Source organism: Syngnathus floridae, chromosome 13, assembly GCF_059516105.1.
Source record: "Syngnathus floridae isolate MCC-2025c chromosome 13, RoL_Sflo_1.0, whole genome shotgun sequence".
NCBI lineage: Eukaryota > Metazoa > Chordata > Actinopteri > Syngnathiformes > Syngnathidae > Syngnathus > Syngnathus floridae.
In genome coordinates this window covers 14,278,414-14,292,820 of record NC_142425.1, presented here as the reverse complement: position 1 = coordinate 14,292,820, position 14,407 = coordinate 14,278,414, and the positions used below count along the sequence as shown (strand labels likewise).

Genomic DNA, 14,407 nt, shown 5'->3' with positions numbered 1-14,407 from the left:
GTGTGCTTTTGAACTAGAGTTAAGTTTTCAAAATGGATGAAACTAGAGTTAAGGTTTCAAAGTAGGATTTGGATGAAACTAGAGTTTAGGTTTCAAAGTAGGATTTTTAAACCAGAGTTAGGCTTTTAAAGTAAGGGCTCAAATTGGGTTAGCTTTTCAAATCAGGGTTTTAAACTAGTGTTTGGATTTCAAAGGAGGGATGGAGGTTTTCAACTAAGGTTACAGTTTCAAAGTTGGGTTATGGCTTGAGTCTATCTCCAGACCTGCAGAGGGCAGAAACAAATATAGCAATTCACCAAACTTCCTGTCAGATGCCAGGGACGGACAGACAGATGGACGGACGGCCATATTGCCTGCAGACCACTATCAAAGCAAAGAAGGGAAAACCTCTTTGTGAAAGAAGACAAGCCAAGAAAAGAACTCCAAAGAACCTCCTCAGTTCCTGGTCACACGCAACAGGTAGGCAATGCGCTTGGATGCATGCTTCTAAGTTTGCTTCATGCTTAGTTTGTTTCAAATGGCTGCTTTGTTTGAAATGTTTGCTTTGAGCTACAAACTGTGTTTATCTTAACTTTGAGTGGCTCAATCCAGTTGTAGTTACTTATGCTTCATCATTTCCTTCTATATGGATGCAATTAGTGAACTTAGGGTTGAGCACTGCAAAGTCCTAGCAGCTATTGAGTCATCCTTTTGCACCTACCTTGCTGGTGTGAGACAGCTAGCCTGACAACGAGAGCCCCATGCTGCTGAATTAACATATACAGCTCTTGTTTCTTCTTGATTTTTATTGTACCACATGTCAAATAATTTAGCAGTGCAATTCTAAATGAATGATTAACAGACAATCACATATGTTAAAGCAATCACAGGATGTGCTTGTTTCTGTAGAAGCATCTCACGCACGGCCTGCCATTTTGCCTCGTTCTGTTGACCGAGCCCATTTTTTCTCACAATGAACATCGGAAGCTTAGCCGAATGCGCTGATTTGATCTTTGATAGGCAACATTGCACGGCTCTGTCCTTGTTCTACGTACATACCGTACGTACCCAAACTAGCAGTTTGTTAATAGTTTACCTTTTCATTCTGTTTTGGCATTGCTGTGCTCTTTAATTTCATATGAGATTAGCCAGACTGGAGGTAGTTTCTCCGCGGGCCCGGTGGTCCATATGTCCGGAGATGGTGAAGATGTTGAAAACGGTGTCGACAAACCTTCGTCCGTGTCGCGTTCTCTCAAGCAGGAAGACGGCCAGGGAGTAAATTCCAACGCCCGCAACGGCGGCCCCTCCTCCAGTCAGCAACACCACGCCAGATATGTACATATCGTTGAGGGCTTGTCCGGGTTTAGGCATGTGGTTCACTAGGGCCAGATTCAGTAGAACCGCTCCACAAATGAGCAGGGACAGCCCAGCGATCAAAACCACCAGGAAATCCGACAATCCTCCGCTTTTGAGCATGTCGATCTGCCGCCGGCTGCGAATGCAATTCATGTCCTGCACGGCCGAGCTGAGCAGTTGTTTGAGCAAAACCCCCAAGGCGAGCAGGCAAAGGGCCGTGCCGGCGCCCAGCCGCCATTCGCTGGACACGCTGGTGGTGGTGGAGAGGAGGCCCACGCCTCCCAGCCCGCAGCCCACGATGAGAAAGACGGCGACGGAATAGCACAGCAGAGACTTGCCGGGTTCTCGGAACCACCACAGCTCCACTTGTTCCTCCAGGATGCCGTGCTGAATTTGAATTGGGTCGGCGGGACCGTGGAGGCCCATTTCGGGGCCCCACGGTCTCCTCAGGGGGGGCATGTGGTCCAGTTCAGGCATCTTGCTGCCACTCCCAGCCTGATGAATATGGCCGTTGCCGCCGCCGCCACCACAGAGGATAAAGAATCCACTTAAGAATCCTTTCAAGCCGTGTCACCTTCGCTGACAGCCGGCGCAAAGTCCAGGGGTTTGAGCCGAATGGGGAATGTTAACCTCGAGGCCTCCCAGCTCTCTTGAGAGGCTTTGCCGTGGGAATACGAGGCAATGCTGTGTATGTATAAAAGCACTTGGCTGTGTATTATTGTTTTGCCCGTCCGTGGCAGCGCTTTTCCAGTCAACTCAGGTCCCGAGCCGGAAGAAAGGCCGCCGGATCCTCGTTCACCTTGGTGCTTGCTTGCATGAATACAATTTGCAAACGGAGGGCCACATCACCTGGAAGAAAAGGCAAACCGCTTTGACACATTTCAACCTTGTAAGCATTGAAGGTATTCTGAACGCCGACCGAATGAGCTCATGTGTGGAAAGTCGCAGTTCGATGTAATGCCTTGACTTCTCCAGGCCCACGTTTTCAGTTGTGTTGACTTTTGGGAGAACAGTGGCATCATGTAGTTTTGCTCTAGACATTAAAATGAATTGTTCCTTGCTGCTTTCATCCAATCATTCCGTTGGGCTGTTTAAAAACAATATCCAACCATGTCTTCCCTAAAGAGGTGTATAAATGAGTCCCGCAGTACAGTCATGTAAACTCTAGTCAATTGAATAGTGTCCACAATGTTGTTGTCATCCAAATGTGTCTAAGCATGCATCCTGAAGGTTATGGCTGTCAGCAGCTCCTCTTTAAAAAGCTGCCAGCCAGCCAGCCAGCCAGCCAGCCAGCAGCAGCTTCCTTCCTATCAAAGTCAGCACGCTCACACGTCCCGACAAAAGCTGACAGGATTCACTCTTGTCACATCCTGTGGAGGAAAATCCAATTCAGCAGTATCAAAACTCCACGCTCTACAAACATATCACATTGAAACCTACAAACAATTTTCAGCCTTTCGTTGATCTGAACAAAAGATAACAATGAATATGAACCAGTGGGACGGGGTGCTTAATCCTCTGTAACAACATTTCGTTTCCAGTGCATTCATGTTGGGTCATTAATTAATCCCAGATGGTCTGAGCGTGGCGTCACTTGGCGCTCGCTATAAAAACACAACAGTGATCCAGTCAGGTGTGATCCTGTCACGGTTGTGGAGGAGAAATCGTAGGACTGGAGCGTACTGAAGCAGAGTCCCTCGAAGCGGCAGAGAATGAAAGAATTGACGACAGGCTGCCTTTGTTATGCAAATGACTTCAAGAGTTTTATGATGGAAAAACATCAACCTCAAACATAAAGCAGCCCAATCTTTATGGTTCATTGTCTGCCTCTTGGAAGTGCTTAGCCCTACAAGGTCACCTAAAAGAGCTGTGGCGTAAAATAAATACATAAAGGAAAAGGAAAAAAAAAAAACACCGGAGTGGACTCCAATTACCTGGGAAGCTTTGGGACTCTGGTATTCCCTCCTCTCTTATGTTGGCCCTGAATTCATTCCACTGGCCATTAGTGTCTCATTTTATTGTTGATACTTTGTTCCTGCAAGATTGGTTGTCTGGCAATATGCTAATCAGATTATCGCTCAGCAAAATACCGTTTAACAATGCTGGCAGAAACATCCAGGGGGACTAAGGGAGGTACACGGCACATTTTGAGCCATTTGCTCGCCTTTAAGAGATACGTAGGTGTGAATGAATGAATGAATGCATGAATGCATGAATCCATGAATGCATGAATGAATGAATGTTTTGAACATGAAGAAAGAAAAGACAGAAACAGTCAAAGCAATTTCAAAGATAAAACATCAATGAAAAAATGGAAAATGAACAGCTGAACAGATGTGTTTTGGGCATGTGAGGCCATCTTGTGATCTCAAACCCTGTCTCTATATTTAGAGATCATGCTAAAGGGAAACAATAGAGGAGGCTCTCTTGCTGTGTATTTTTTTTATGATGGGGTTGAGCTGAAGTGAAGGCTAGTCCACCAGGTGATGTTTTGCCGTGGTGACAAAGCAACACGCTCGTCTCTTTCTGTCTCCCCTTTTTTACCTTTAGTCAGTCATTGATTCTCTTGGCATCTCTGCAGGCGAGGCAAGGCGAGGCAAGGCGAGGGGTCAGGGTTGGCTCCATCTGTCTATGTGATAGGCACTGGTGCCAAGTGCCACAGGGAGAGAGAGAGAGAGAGAGAGAGGAGGAGGAGGAGGGAAGGCTTGGATGGGTATGGAAGGGTAACAAATGTTTGAAGCTCCGGACTGTGGACGGTGCTAAAACTTCAGTGTCCTTGTTGGTTGCAAAGACGATATACTTTTTTTTTTTTTTCCTATTGGGGCCCATTGGGGTCGTCCCCAATGGATAGGCAAGGCAGCCACAATGGTCTGGTCAACTCGTAGGAAGAATTTAATGAGTGGCCCATGTCATCCTCACCCCTCTAAGCTCTGAATGTGGCTGTAGACACAAAGTCTGTCAGTGGAGGCTTGAAACAGATCCATTCTATTTCATGGCCTTAGAACACGGCTTAAATGTACTTTTTCTGCATTTTTTCAGTTTATGGCCCAGCATCACCTCAATCTGCCCAGGACCTCCACACAACCATTTGTCCATTTGTTTCCCGTGCTTATCCGGCCCGCCTTCCACACCTATTCATTCTTTCTTCGGCCTCACTCCATCCAGCAGTTCTCTTTATCCCCCCCAACTTCTTATCTCTCCTGTCCGCTTAGGAGTTGTGGTGTCGCAAGGAGAGACCTGTGTGCCCGTGCTTCAGTGTAATTCAGCGTGACATAAAGCCCTTGTGGCATTAGATGCTCGCATCAAACACGTTCACAGTGCGCTCAGCGTTGTGATGTTGACATGGCTTTTCCCGTGACCGATGGACATCATCGTAATCAAGCGGGATTCATAAGAAAACGCAATCTGTCATTTGCCAAGTCCTTATTTAAGAATCCCGCTTCCCCCAGTGGTGTAGCCTTGCCTAGTCCAGTCTTTAAGCCTCCTGTAACTTAGCTTATCTTCATATCCACTTTCAAACACCTTTCATTTGTTTCCATTAAGTTTTCCTTCATTCCTTCTTTGGGCGGCTGGACCCTGAACTGGTCGCCGGCCATTCACAGTCCATTCGAGCACTAAACCTTGATCTGACTCGAGTCCTACTACAGTCTCTGCTGCAATATCCGCCGCATCAGCTATGTAAATCATATGACATCATATACCAGCGTGACACCGTGTAAGCCAGCCATGACAACAAAGAACAAAGAAACAGTAAAGCAAAGAGAACAATCGCGGGCGTAAGTCTGTTTCATCGTTGATAGATCCTGGGGTTTGGGTCTCCGATCAGACCGCGGTATTTGGAGTTTCTCCCGAGATGAAGAAAAGAGTTGGCAACAACAACAGCTTTACGACTGCTCTTAAAATGACCGAGTACTAAACCCAACAGATATCATAAAAGTTGAGCGCTGCAATAAATATTGGCGAATGGACAGGCGCAGCACTGTAGATAAAGAAAAGATCACAGTAACTTCTGATGGGGTCATGACCAGCGACCTAGCGCATGTGCACCATCCAACTCCAAACTCTGCCTATCTCACCAATAAGAGCTGCCAGCCGCTTCACACTCAATGCGTTTTCCTTTGACTCTGTGGCTCTGTGGCTCTGTGACCGGAGGCACTATCACATGTTGTTTTCAGCCTGACTTGCTTTCTCGTCGTCTTTGGCCACGTCTGGGTAGAGTTTGACGTTTTGGTGCTTTATTTGTTTTTCTTTTTCTTTTTCCATAGACAGTTCAGATGATTGAACTTTGTTCCTAGATAAGTTGTGTGCCTGACGTATCTGAACAAAGTGGCAGGCACAGAGAGTTCGTGCCTGGGCACATTATTGACCTGCTCCAATCACAATAACTTCCACTGTCTGTGGTTTATAGAGTTTCCATAACGCAGTGAACCTCACCTCAGTGCTTATGTACAGCATATGAGGACGTTCTCATCTAGTTTGCATGAAAATTGTGAGCCATCCCACAAGTGCAAATGTTAGGCTATGATTCAGTATCGCTGTGTTTTAGCCACCGGGCACAAGAAAAGTAAATACATTCAAATATTTTGTGGTTTGTCAAATTTAAACCATTTACCATTTAAAGGCTACATGAATCTATTAAAATAGCTTCTACCGCTCCTTTAAACTACAATCTAAAAATAATACAAACTGATGTTCGTTTTTGCCATTCATAGTATGCTTGCTATGCGTATATACGTATGTGTATGAACTTCATAGAAGTTGTCAAGGGTTCAAATAAAAGAAAGCCTGATGTCTTGATCTTTTTCCGAGTTAATAATAGTCATCCTTACTGTGCGCTCAGCTGATGCGTGTCATTCTCCCGTGCGCGATCGGAGCGTTTCTGTCCGCCGATTGCATCCAGGTGTATCTGCGGTTGGCAAGTGACGGCGGCGGCGGCGGCAGCAGCCGGCCGTGGGCGCATGCATGCATGCATGCATTCGAGCCTTCTTAGATTGAAAAGGAGCTCCGATTTGTGAGCTGCTTCCGCGTATGTGCGTGCACCAGCACAGCAACGGGCGGACCCCCGGTCTGCGCGACTCTGCGCGACTCTGCTGCAGGGATGGCAGAGCAAAGCAAAGCAAAGCGAGGCGAGGCGAGGCACGGGACTTGAGTGGGAGGGGACACGGTCGGCGTGGTCGACCTCTGCACCGACGCAACTTCTCGGCTATCTTGGGATCTCACGGCTCTGCCTTTCTGTGATACTCAATTTACACGGCACTTTTACTCTTCAAGCATTCATTTGAGATAGCGCTCTTTTTTTTTTCAAACAGAAATGTGCAAACGAATGATTTGATATTGATATAGACCTCCAGCAACTTGATTGGGTGTACAATAGACAGTTATAAAAGAAAAAGAGAAAACGTGTACAATACTTGTTAAAAATAGCCACAAACATGAACAGGACAAGCAATGTTAAATGGTTGGTTGGATGGATAAATAAAAATAATGCCTTTTCGGAATGATCATCTTCAAAAAGCTCTCAAATGCCATCTTAGTACGCTATGTGATTTCTAAAAAGAATAAACGTATCGATCGATTTGTCAATCGCTTTTGTTTCTGATGCCTAGAATCGGCCGTAGTGCATTGGCCTAATCTCGATGAAGATACAAACATGCAAATTGGTCAAATATTTTTCAAATCTCCCATTCTTCATGTTCAATACTTCCATCCTCAACAGGGCCACGTTCCAAATTTAGACTGTTTCATTCACACACAGCTAATCGTTTACGCATTGAAGTGCTACCACAGTACGCCACGCGCACAGACCAGTATTATTTATAGACCAAAGCCAGAAGAACTTGTGAGAACCTGTGATTGTGTTGATTGGATGCAATAGTCTGCGCGTGAGTCATTGAACCAAGGCTACATTCTACCGACTCTGTCGACAAAAGGGGTCACAGTGACTTGTTTTTCGCCATGTTTCTGTTCTGAGCTTCCGTTCTTTTCTCTGGGCAATCCCTCCGGCGGCAAAACTCCATCTGTGTAGATTACACCTCGAGCACCGTTCCCAAAAAGGGGCAGTGCTCTTGTGAACAGATGTTCAGCAGTCTGTTCATTCTGGTAGCGAGGTTGGCAACTATGTACATTTCAAAGTGAAGTGTTGGACTGAAAGGATGTACTTTTACTTTTAGATCAACATCTCGAGCATTTAGGTTGTGTGCTGAAAGAAAGCATTGGCATATTTCACTGAAGCTGCTGCAGCTAGCCAGAAGATGACGGCCCCGTGAAAACGATCACCTTGGGGCCCAGCACAAAAACAACACATTGAAAAGGAGCAGGGGCATTTCAATAAATTCTAATTAGAGGGAGCCACAAAGCAATCTAGCAACAGAGCAGCTGCTTCACTCCAAGCAAATCTTTATTCATGAATGTACAAATTCATGCACGCACGCACGCACGCATGTGAGCCACACATATTTATGTTTATGTTGCGTCATATCGTTGGAAAGTCAGCAATTATATTTGCATGTCCCACAATTGGCTTTTCCGGCGGAAGCATTTTTATGCATCTGTATTTCATGATGAAAACACAAGCTAGCACAGAGCACACTATGTGAACGAGACAAGGGACTTTGTGGCGAAGGATCCGTCCGACTTGTAAGAAAACTTGTGATGAATGGCCAAAGTTTGGGACAATATTGACGCAGTGTGCTATCGAGCTGCTCTGCACAACCATGTTTCATTGCTTAAAGAGGCTGATTTAATGGACTTCTTGGTGCCAGAATCAATTCCAACATTATCGGGTATTCTTTTGTGCTCATTTTCTGCCTTTAGGTTACTTTTTACACAATGCTATGCATTCACTTTGCTCGGGATGTATTATTGCTCAGAGGGGTTGTAAAAGTGGACAATGAAGCTAGTTAAGTGCAAGACCATTTGAATTACAAATATGTTTACAATGAATAGCTGCATGCATTTTCTCATATTGGGGGTATGACCATTCAAACCTATGGTGGCTCTGGTTATGTGACATGGCAAGTACTGGACTTGGGAGCCAATTGCTGGGGGGGGGGGGGAAGCAATGAAGTGGATATAGTGGTGGTAAAACTAGGGCAGCGACATCCTAATGCGCTGCTGTACAGTACAACATGTACCTGGAAAAAGATTGAAAAGCTTTTCAGTGCAAAAGAAACTCAAAGGAGGTAGTACATTGAGAAACACAATTTGCTGCCTGGTCATCGTGAAGATAGGGGCAGGGAAGATAAATGAGAGGACAATGAGGCAGTGAGGGAGGTCATTATTTAGAGGGCTAGACTCAAGGTGGGAGATAAAGGATGAAGGGGAGCGGCCAATGAGAGAGTGACAGACTGAAACAGAGATACACATATGCCAAGAGAAGGAAAACAAGGGATCTAAAAGGTGAAAAGCAACAATCACATGATTGATCTCTCTTTCTCTCCTTACTCCCACAGCAGTACACACATGACAACGACTAGTGTCATCATCATGCTTCATCCTCAAAATGAGATTAGGTCCACATCAACCGTTCCTTCAGCACTGATGAGAGGTGGTGTCGCATTTCCCTTAGAAATTTAGTGAATGGCCTTTCCTCTGTCAAAGAAAGCTGGCCACCCTGCAATGCATTGCTTAATTTGTTTCTTCACTTCTAATCAGTGTCAGGATGGAGAAAAAAGGAAGGAAGAGAAGCGGCGAAGGGAGCATTGAAAAAAGAGTAAGGGAGGGGGGAGGCTTTGCATATCACGTTTAAAAGAACAGAGAGAACTTTGCATCAAATACATTTCCCTTCATTGCATCACCTTGTAGGAATCCTATTATTTGGTGATTATTGTTGATATACTATTTTTCCCATTGAAACATTTTTGATCCTTAGTTATTGGAATCCAGTCGCCGGCCGGATTGGATGGTTTGATGGACCGGATTCAGCCCGCAGGCCATCATTTGTTGATCGCTGTGCTACAGGCTCTCAATAGTTAATCTTATTTTTAATCTGCTGTCGGAGGTAGCCTGTCACTCGGATGATGAGTGACACTTGGATGGGAATTGGCTACACAGTTTTAGGCAGGTATACCGACAGGAATAGAACAGAAATGATGTGATTCTCTTTAGAAAATGCCTCAGAGTACAGCCCTGACCTTGCAGAGGGTGCTAAGGTAGGCACAAATTGCAAATATCGGCTAACCAAAGCAATGAAAATGACTCTCTTGGGGATGGGTCACTTTCTGCTTGGAGGACTTGGAGGATAAACTACTGCCCTGACAGGATGTGCTCTCAGTGTTTTATGTCACATTTGCGTGTGGCCTGTTTGCCACATGTATGAATCATATGATAACATTTAATATCCAATGATTGTCGTTGTAATGACACAAACCATTGTTTTATTCTTATATAACAATTTTATTGTTTTTGTTTTACTGGGTGGATGATGGATTTCATTATGTTATTTTTCTTTGTTTTATATTTATGGTAATGTTTGTTTTGATTCCATTAGGATTTTGGTAGGAACCTTTGTCATACACGTTTCTCCACCGACGGACTGTTTTAGTCGTAGCACAAACTCACCCTCTTCCGCCGCACGTGAACCGTGGTGAATGGTGAACGTGTTGCCCTCATACTCATACATACCTTCTCCTTAAGTCATTTTAACCATATGGTTATTGCAAGTGACATCATGGAGCTAGTGGAGGAGGACGAGATGTTCAGCGAGGATTCAGAAGACGAACACGGCGAAATGACAGACAACATGGTGAGTTATTTCGACATAGTCGGCTAACTGTTAGCAAACCATGTGTGGTGGCAATTGTTGTTAGTATACAGTTCTAATTGTAAAAGACACCAGTCGTTGAAACCCTCTCAAGATAACACGCTTTTAAAACGGCACAATGGTGTCCGCTCTGAAAAAAGCGAACTTATTTGAAACGATCGTGTTCATAACCGATTTGTACTTGTGTGTGTTCGCGCGAGTTGAAAGGAAGCACATCCACAATGATTGTTTGCCTGCCTGTCTGTCTGTCTGTCTGTCTGTCTGTCTGTCTGTCTGTCGCCTGTGTGTTTAGCTCCAAGAAGCTTTCGTAAAAGGCTTGTTGAAGCCCGGAATGAACGTGATGGTGGATAAACCCCATAAGTTCATCAACAATGTGGTAAGACTTGTTTGTTTACATCATTTGAATGAACCCATATAGATACATATGTGACTCATTCGGTTGACGTTATTCTTCAATGCAGGCGGGCATGAAACAGTGTTTGGCTGACTTGAAGAAAGACCTCCCCTGGGTGGAGAGGTTGGACCTCACTAACCCGCCGGTCGACGATGTCATCTCTAAGCTTGGAGGGAATATGCAAAGTGGCAGCATTGGAGAAGTCAATGCAGATGACGATTTCCAGAGGGAGATGTTCTTGTGAGTGACAACTTTTGATTTCTTCTTAGTGGCATCAAAATTTGTTTGACCATAAACTGATTGATTTGCTCTGTAAAATGCCTTGGCAGCTACCGCCAAGCGCAAGCCACAGTTCTTGAAGCGCTGCCTCTTTTGAACAAGCACGGCATTCCCACCAAGAGGCCAGATGACTACTTTGCTGAGATGGCCAAGTCTGATCAACAAATGCAAAAGGTGACTTCACTACTCTTCATTTTATTGGGACTTGGATTACAAGGGGTGGGAAATTTACCGTCATTGGATGAAAGCAAGAGCTAATGGGTATTACTAAGGATACCAATTTGCTGGTTAACAAATGCAGACATTTTGATTCTGAACAACATGACAACTCCTATTTCATTCTGTGGTTTCCCATGTAACAGAGCTGGAATATCATCACTGCATTTGGACAGGATAAATTGTTGTCCAGTGTGGGCCATTCCCAGTTTGTTTTCTTCCATTCCCATGCTAACAATTTGCAATCCCAACTGTGACCTATTGCGTTGTCTTAAGATGTTTCATTATTATTCTTTCAGCCCGTTGATGACTCTTGAACGTATCCAAGCTTCACAGTTAAGTGCAACTATTTGCGCACTCATCTTTTCTTGTCTCTTCCTCCTTCCAGATCAGGAAGAAGCTGCTTTCAAAACAGGCAGCAATAGAGAAGTCAGAGAAGGCAAAGAAGTTACGCGAGCAAAGGAAATTTGGCAAAAAGGTTCTTTTCCAATATGATCTCTTTGGAAAGTGGACGAAATTCCACTCTGTACAGTCATTAACAATAGTGTGTGGTCAAATTAGGTGCAAGTGGAGGTGATCCAGAAGAGACAGAAGGCGAAGAAGGCAATGATGACTGCTGTCAAGAAATACCAGAAAGGTTGGTCGGGGCGATTGCGTTTTTGGAGTTTGCTATCAGCGGGCTCGAAAGATGCAAAGTGAAGCTCCTCTTTCCTTGCCCTTGGTTGTGTGTGACAAGGAACTGTTGTGATCCTCCCACTTACAGGAATGACTGACAAGTTGGATTTCTTGGAAGGAGACCAAAAGGCAGATACTTCTCAGAGTTCCAAGAAGGCCGTGAACAACAAAGGGTAAATTGGCATCCGCTGTAGCAATCGTCAAATGCCGCCCCAACTTAATGCTCAATTGAATCGGGACTGCTCCTTTCGTAGCTCGAGCGCCAAGAAAAAATTTAAGGACCAGAAGTTTGGCTTTGGGGGCAAGAAGAGTGGAAAGAAGTGGAACACAAAAGAAAGCCACGATGACGTTTCCAGCTTCCGCGCAAGACTGGCTAATGCCAAGGGCCCAAAAGGAAAGAAAGGCAAAGGAGGCAAACAAAATGTAAGTGACACAAAAACTGCGCTCTGTGCATGTTAAAGATGCCGATTTTGGTTTTCTTTCTTCCAGAAACGTCCTGGGAAGTCTGCACGTAGAAAGATGAAGTCTCGCTCGTGAAACACCTCGTGGCTCTCTAGCTTCAGCTTGAGCTCTAAGGGGATTTCCTAACATCAAAGACTTCTTTTTGACATTTTGCTCAAACGGCCCTCCGTCGAATTGGGAGTGCTTTAGGAGGAACATGGCAGAATCATCAGGCCGCCCGCATCCAGGGAGGAAGACTTTACCACCACATGATTTCAATTCTTAGTTTGATTACCTTTAGAAAAGATTTTTTACGCCAACTGAGTTGTACAGGTTATAGGTTACAATGGTGGACGAGATTTTGAAATGATTTCTACCGGTCTTATCACATCTACCTGTTGGGTAGTTTCATTTTGAAAAGCGCAGGACAGACTCTTGGTGCTTGGTGATGTCTGAGCTGTGTCGGAAGAAATTAAATCTGTTGTCTGTGCGATTTGCTGGGATCTGTGGACAAAACAAATATAGTTGAAAGTATAGTGAAAGCAATAGCAAAATGTCCTCTTGAGACCTCCTCACCAGGGCTGTGGACACCCATCCGATCTCCTGACTTTCAGTCAATGGCATTGCATATTTCTTTGTGGGTTCCTGGCGAGCTTTGTGGAATGCTTCGATGAAGTCCGCTTGAGAAAAGGAAAGCCTATGATCAGCAATATTCTCGACAACGTGATTATTTCCCCCCTTGCATTCAAAGGAGCTGCTGCGTTCCCAGAATAACACTTGTCTGTCATTTTGGAAGCCCGGATGTGTACGAATTGGACAACAGCCAGTCTGAGTAGTTTAACACGCATTTCCAGCCCGAGACACTAAAGCGATCATTCCTATTTTCACGGAGCCAGAATTCGACACGGCTCTTCAATTGAAACCCATGCAATGATTCAGGCACATCTTTTGCTTTGGCTGCTGATCAATACAACGAAAGCAAAAGGATGTTAAACTCACAGTTTTCCGGAATCACTTCTTGTGGTTTCCTGCACATAGGTTTGTCCGGTAGAACGTGCACTGGAAGTCAAATAGGAGAAAACACACCACTGACACTTGTGCGTGTTTACCTGCTTGCCAAACGTCTTGTATACTAATACAACGGAGCGTTCGGCGAATGTAGATGTGACTTACACTTTCGGTATGGGTTGATGCTAAACTCGGTGTGGAGTCTTTGTTGTCTTTGTTCTTTCTGGATCATCTCCACGTAAATTGCATTCTGGTGGACCCAATCTTTTTCCTTTGCTTGCATTTAGCAAAACCAACCAGCACTCAATTGATAGAATAGAAAGTTCACCTCTGATCCGTGAAGCTGCTTTTGTCCGGCGCACGCACCGTTGCCTAGCAACAGAAAGCTCACCCCGCTGCCGCAATAACCAATTTCGGCCACACGGTGAGGCTGCACGCTCAGCATTGAGCATTTGGGGGGGGGACCGGACTCTTGCATTTAAAGGAGCCATATCATGGAAAAGACTTTATAGCTTTTAAATACATTTTATTGTGCACTTGAAGTCTCCAGGATTATAGAAAATTTAACCTAATACCTCCAAGTGTTGCAGAGATACTTTTACAATTGTTTGGGGGATAGTTGCAGATGAATTGCATTGAAGGTGCAGATTTTTTCTAAATGATAATAATAATGGATTCGTTAGCTTCTCGCTAATGCTTGACATCTTTTAATCAATCAAAAGGTTTGCGGCACAAGTAAACTCTACCTCGGCTAAAAATCGACAAATATGTCTGACCGTGGTTCCATGTTGCGGCTCATTGGCTGAGTCTTAATTGTTGAGGTATCCAAATAATAGTGCATTTGTCAATGAACCACTGAGAGCAAGTACAACATGATGAGAACTGTCCCACTCTTAATTGCAGTTACCAAAGAATGTCGACCTCCAAGACAACTACAGAAGTAAACCTGGAATCATTTGGTATGTCGCTTTAATGTCTGTTCCACATCTGTCCTTGTTAGCTCAGATGCATTTTTCATGATGAAATAGGCACCCTCCTTGATGACGGTCCATTTCAAATTCACGTGCTATTTCAAAGGCGGCAAGGGCCTTCTGTCCCTCTTTGAAATTATAATAGGGCCAGGTGGAATTACAGATGCAGGTGAGGACAGGGCGGGGCGGGGCGGGGGAGTCACGGCTGCAGGTTGATGCGGCAGCGGCGGCTCCTGCGCTTCTCAATAGGATGAAAGAAAAAGCCGAGTGACAGAAGGCTGGGATGGAGAAATGAATGCAACAATGGAGGCAACTTTGACATAGCTA

The 14,407-nt window shown here is 44.8% G+C and overlaps 3 protein-coding genes across 7 annotated transcripts; 1 reads left to right on the top strand and 2 right to left on the bottom strand.

Moving 5' to 3' along the window:
- The first annotated feature begins 303 nt into the window (after positions 1–303).
- Positions 304–12,591, top strand: ebna1bp2 (EBNA1 binding protein 2). 2 transcript variants are annotated; one of them, XM_088394495.1, is made up of 10 exons: positions 304–459; positions 9,997–10,078; positions 10,389–10,472; positions 10,558–10,730; positions 10,820–10,943; positions 11,374–11,463; positions 11,547–11,622; positions 11,749–11,833; positions 11,915–12,083; positions 12,150–12,591. In XM_088394495.1, the coding sequence occupies exons 2-10, from the start codon at positions 10,004–10,006 to the stop codon at positions 12,195–12,197; spliced, it is 924 nt and encodes a 307-aa protein (XP_088250621.1). In that variant the 5' UTR covers positions 304–459; positions 9,997–10,003; the 3' UTR covers positions 12,198–12,591. The 2 variants fall into 2 exon arrangements, with proteins under 2 accessions (XP_088250621.1, XP_088250620.1); XM_088394494.1 differs by lacking the exon at positions 304–459 and having other exon boundaries at positions 9,872–10,078.
- On the bottom strand, positions 768–6,466 carry tmem125a (transmembrane protein 125a). Of its 4 annotated transcripts, XM_088394500.1 has the most exons (3): positions 6,165–6,466; positions 2,255–2,705; positions 768–2,184 (listed from the first exon to the last, which is right to left on the bottom strand). In XM_088394500.1, the coding sequence occupies exon 3, from the start codon at positions 1,810–1,812 to the stop codon at positions 1,114–1,116; it is 699 nt and encodes a 232-aa protein (XP_088250626.1). In that variant the 5' UTR covers positions 1,813–2,184; positions 2,255–2,705; positions 6,165–6,466; the 3' UTR covers positions 768–1,113. The 4 variants fall into 4 exon arrangements, with proteins under 4 accessions (XP_088250626.1, XP_088250624.1, XP_088250628.1 ...); XM_088394498.1 differs by lacking the exon at positions 2,255–2,705; XM_088394502.1 differs by lacking the exons at positions 2,255–2,705; positions 6,165–6,466 and adding an exon at positions 3,880–3,961.
- On the bottom strand, positions 10,949–13,469 carry cfap144 (cilia and flagella associated protein 144). The gene is made up of 4 exons (XM_088394504.1): positions 13,275–13,469; positions 13,101–13,160; positions 12,678–12,781; positions 10,949–12,605 (listed from the first exon to the last, which is right to left on the bottom strand). The coding sequence occupies exons 1-4, from the start codon at positions 13,390–13,392 to the stop codon at positions 12,510–12,512; spliced, it is 378 nt and encodes a 125-aa protein (XP_088250630.1). The 5' UTR covers positions 13,393–13,469; the 3' UTR covers positions 10,949–12,509.
- Between the last annotated feature and the right edge of the window lie 938 nt (positions 13,470–14,407).

Bases quoted from the DNA above. Each gene is read 5' to 3' on its own strand.
- tmem125a (XM_088394500.1), bottom strand. From the start codon at position 1,812: ATGCCTGAACTGGACCACATGCCCCCCCTGAGGAGACCGTGGGGCCCC.
- cfap144 (XM_088394504.1), bottom strand. From the start codon at position 13,392: ATGCAAGCAAAGGAAAAAGATTGGGTCCACCAGAATGCAATTTACGTG. The intron at 13,161-13,274 runs GTAAGTCACATC...TTTGACTTCCAG, and splicing joins CATCAACCCATACCGAAAGT to TGCACGTTCTACCGGACAAA. The intron at 12,606-12,677 runs GTGAGGAGGTCT...TTTTGTCCACAG, and splicing joins GATGGGTGTCCACAGCCCTG to ATCCCAGCAAATCGCACAGA.
- ebna1bp2 (XM_088394494.1), top strand. From the start codon at position 9,983: ATGGTTATTGCAAGTGACATCATGGAGCTAGTGGAGGAGGACGAGATG. The intron at 11,464-11,546 runs GTTCTTTTCCAA...TGGTCAAATTAG, and splicing joins AAAGGAAATTTGGCAAAAAG to GTGCAAGTGGAGGTGATCCA. The intron at 11,834-11,914 runs GTAAATTGGCAT...CTCCTTTCGTAG, and splicing joins AAGGCCGTGAACAACAAAGG to CTCGAGCGCCAAGAAAAAAT.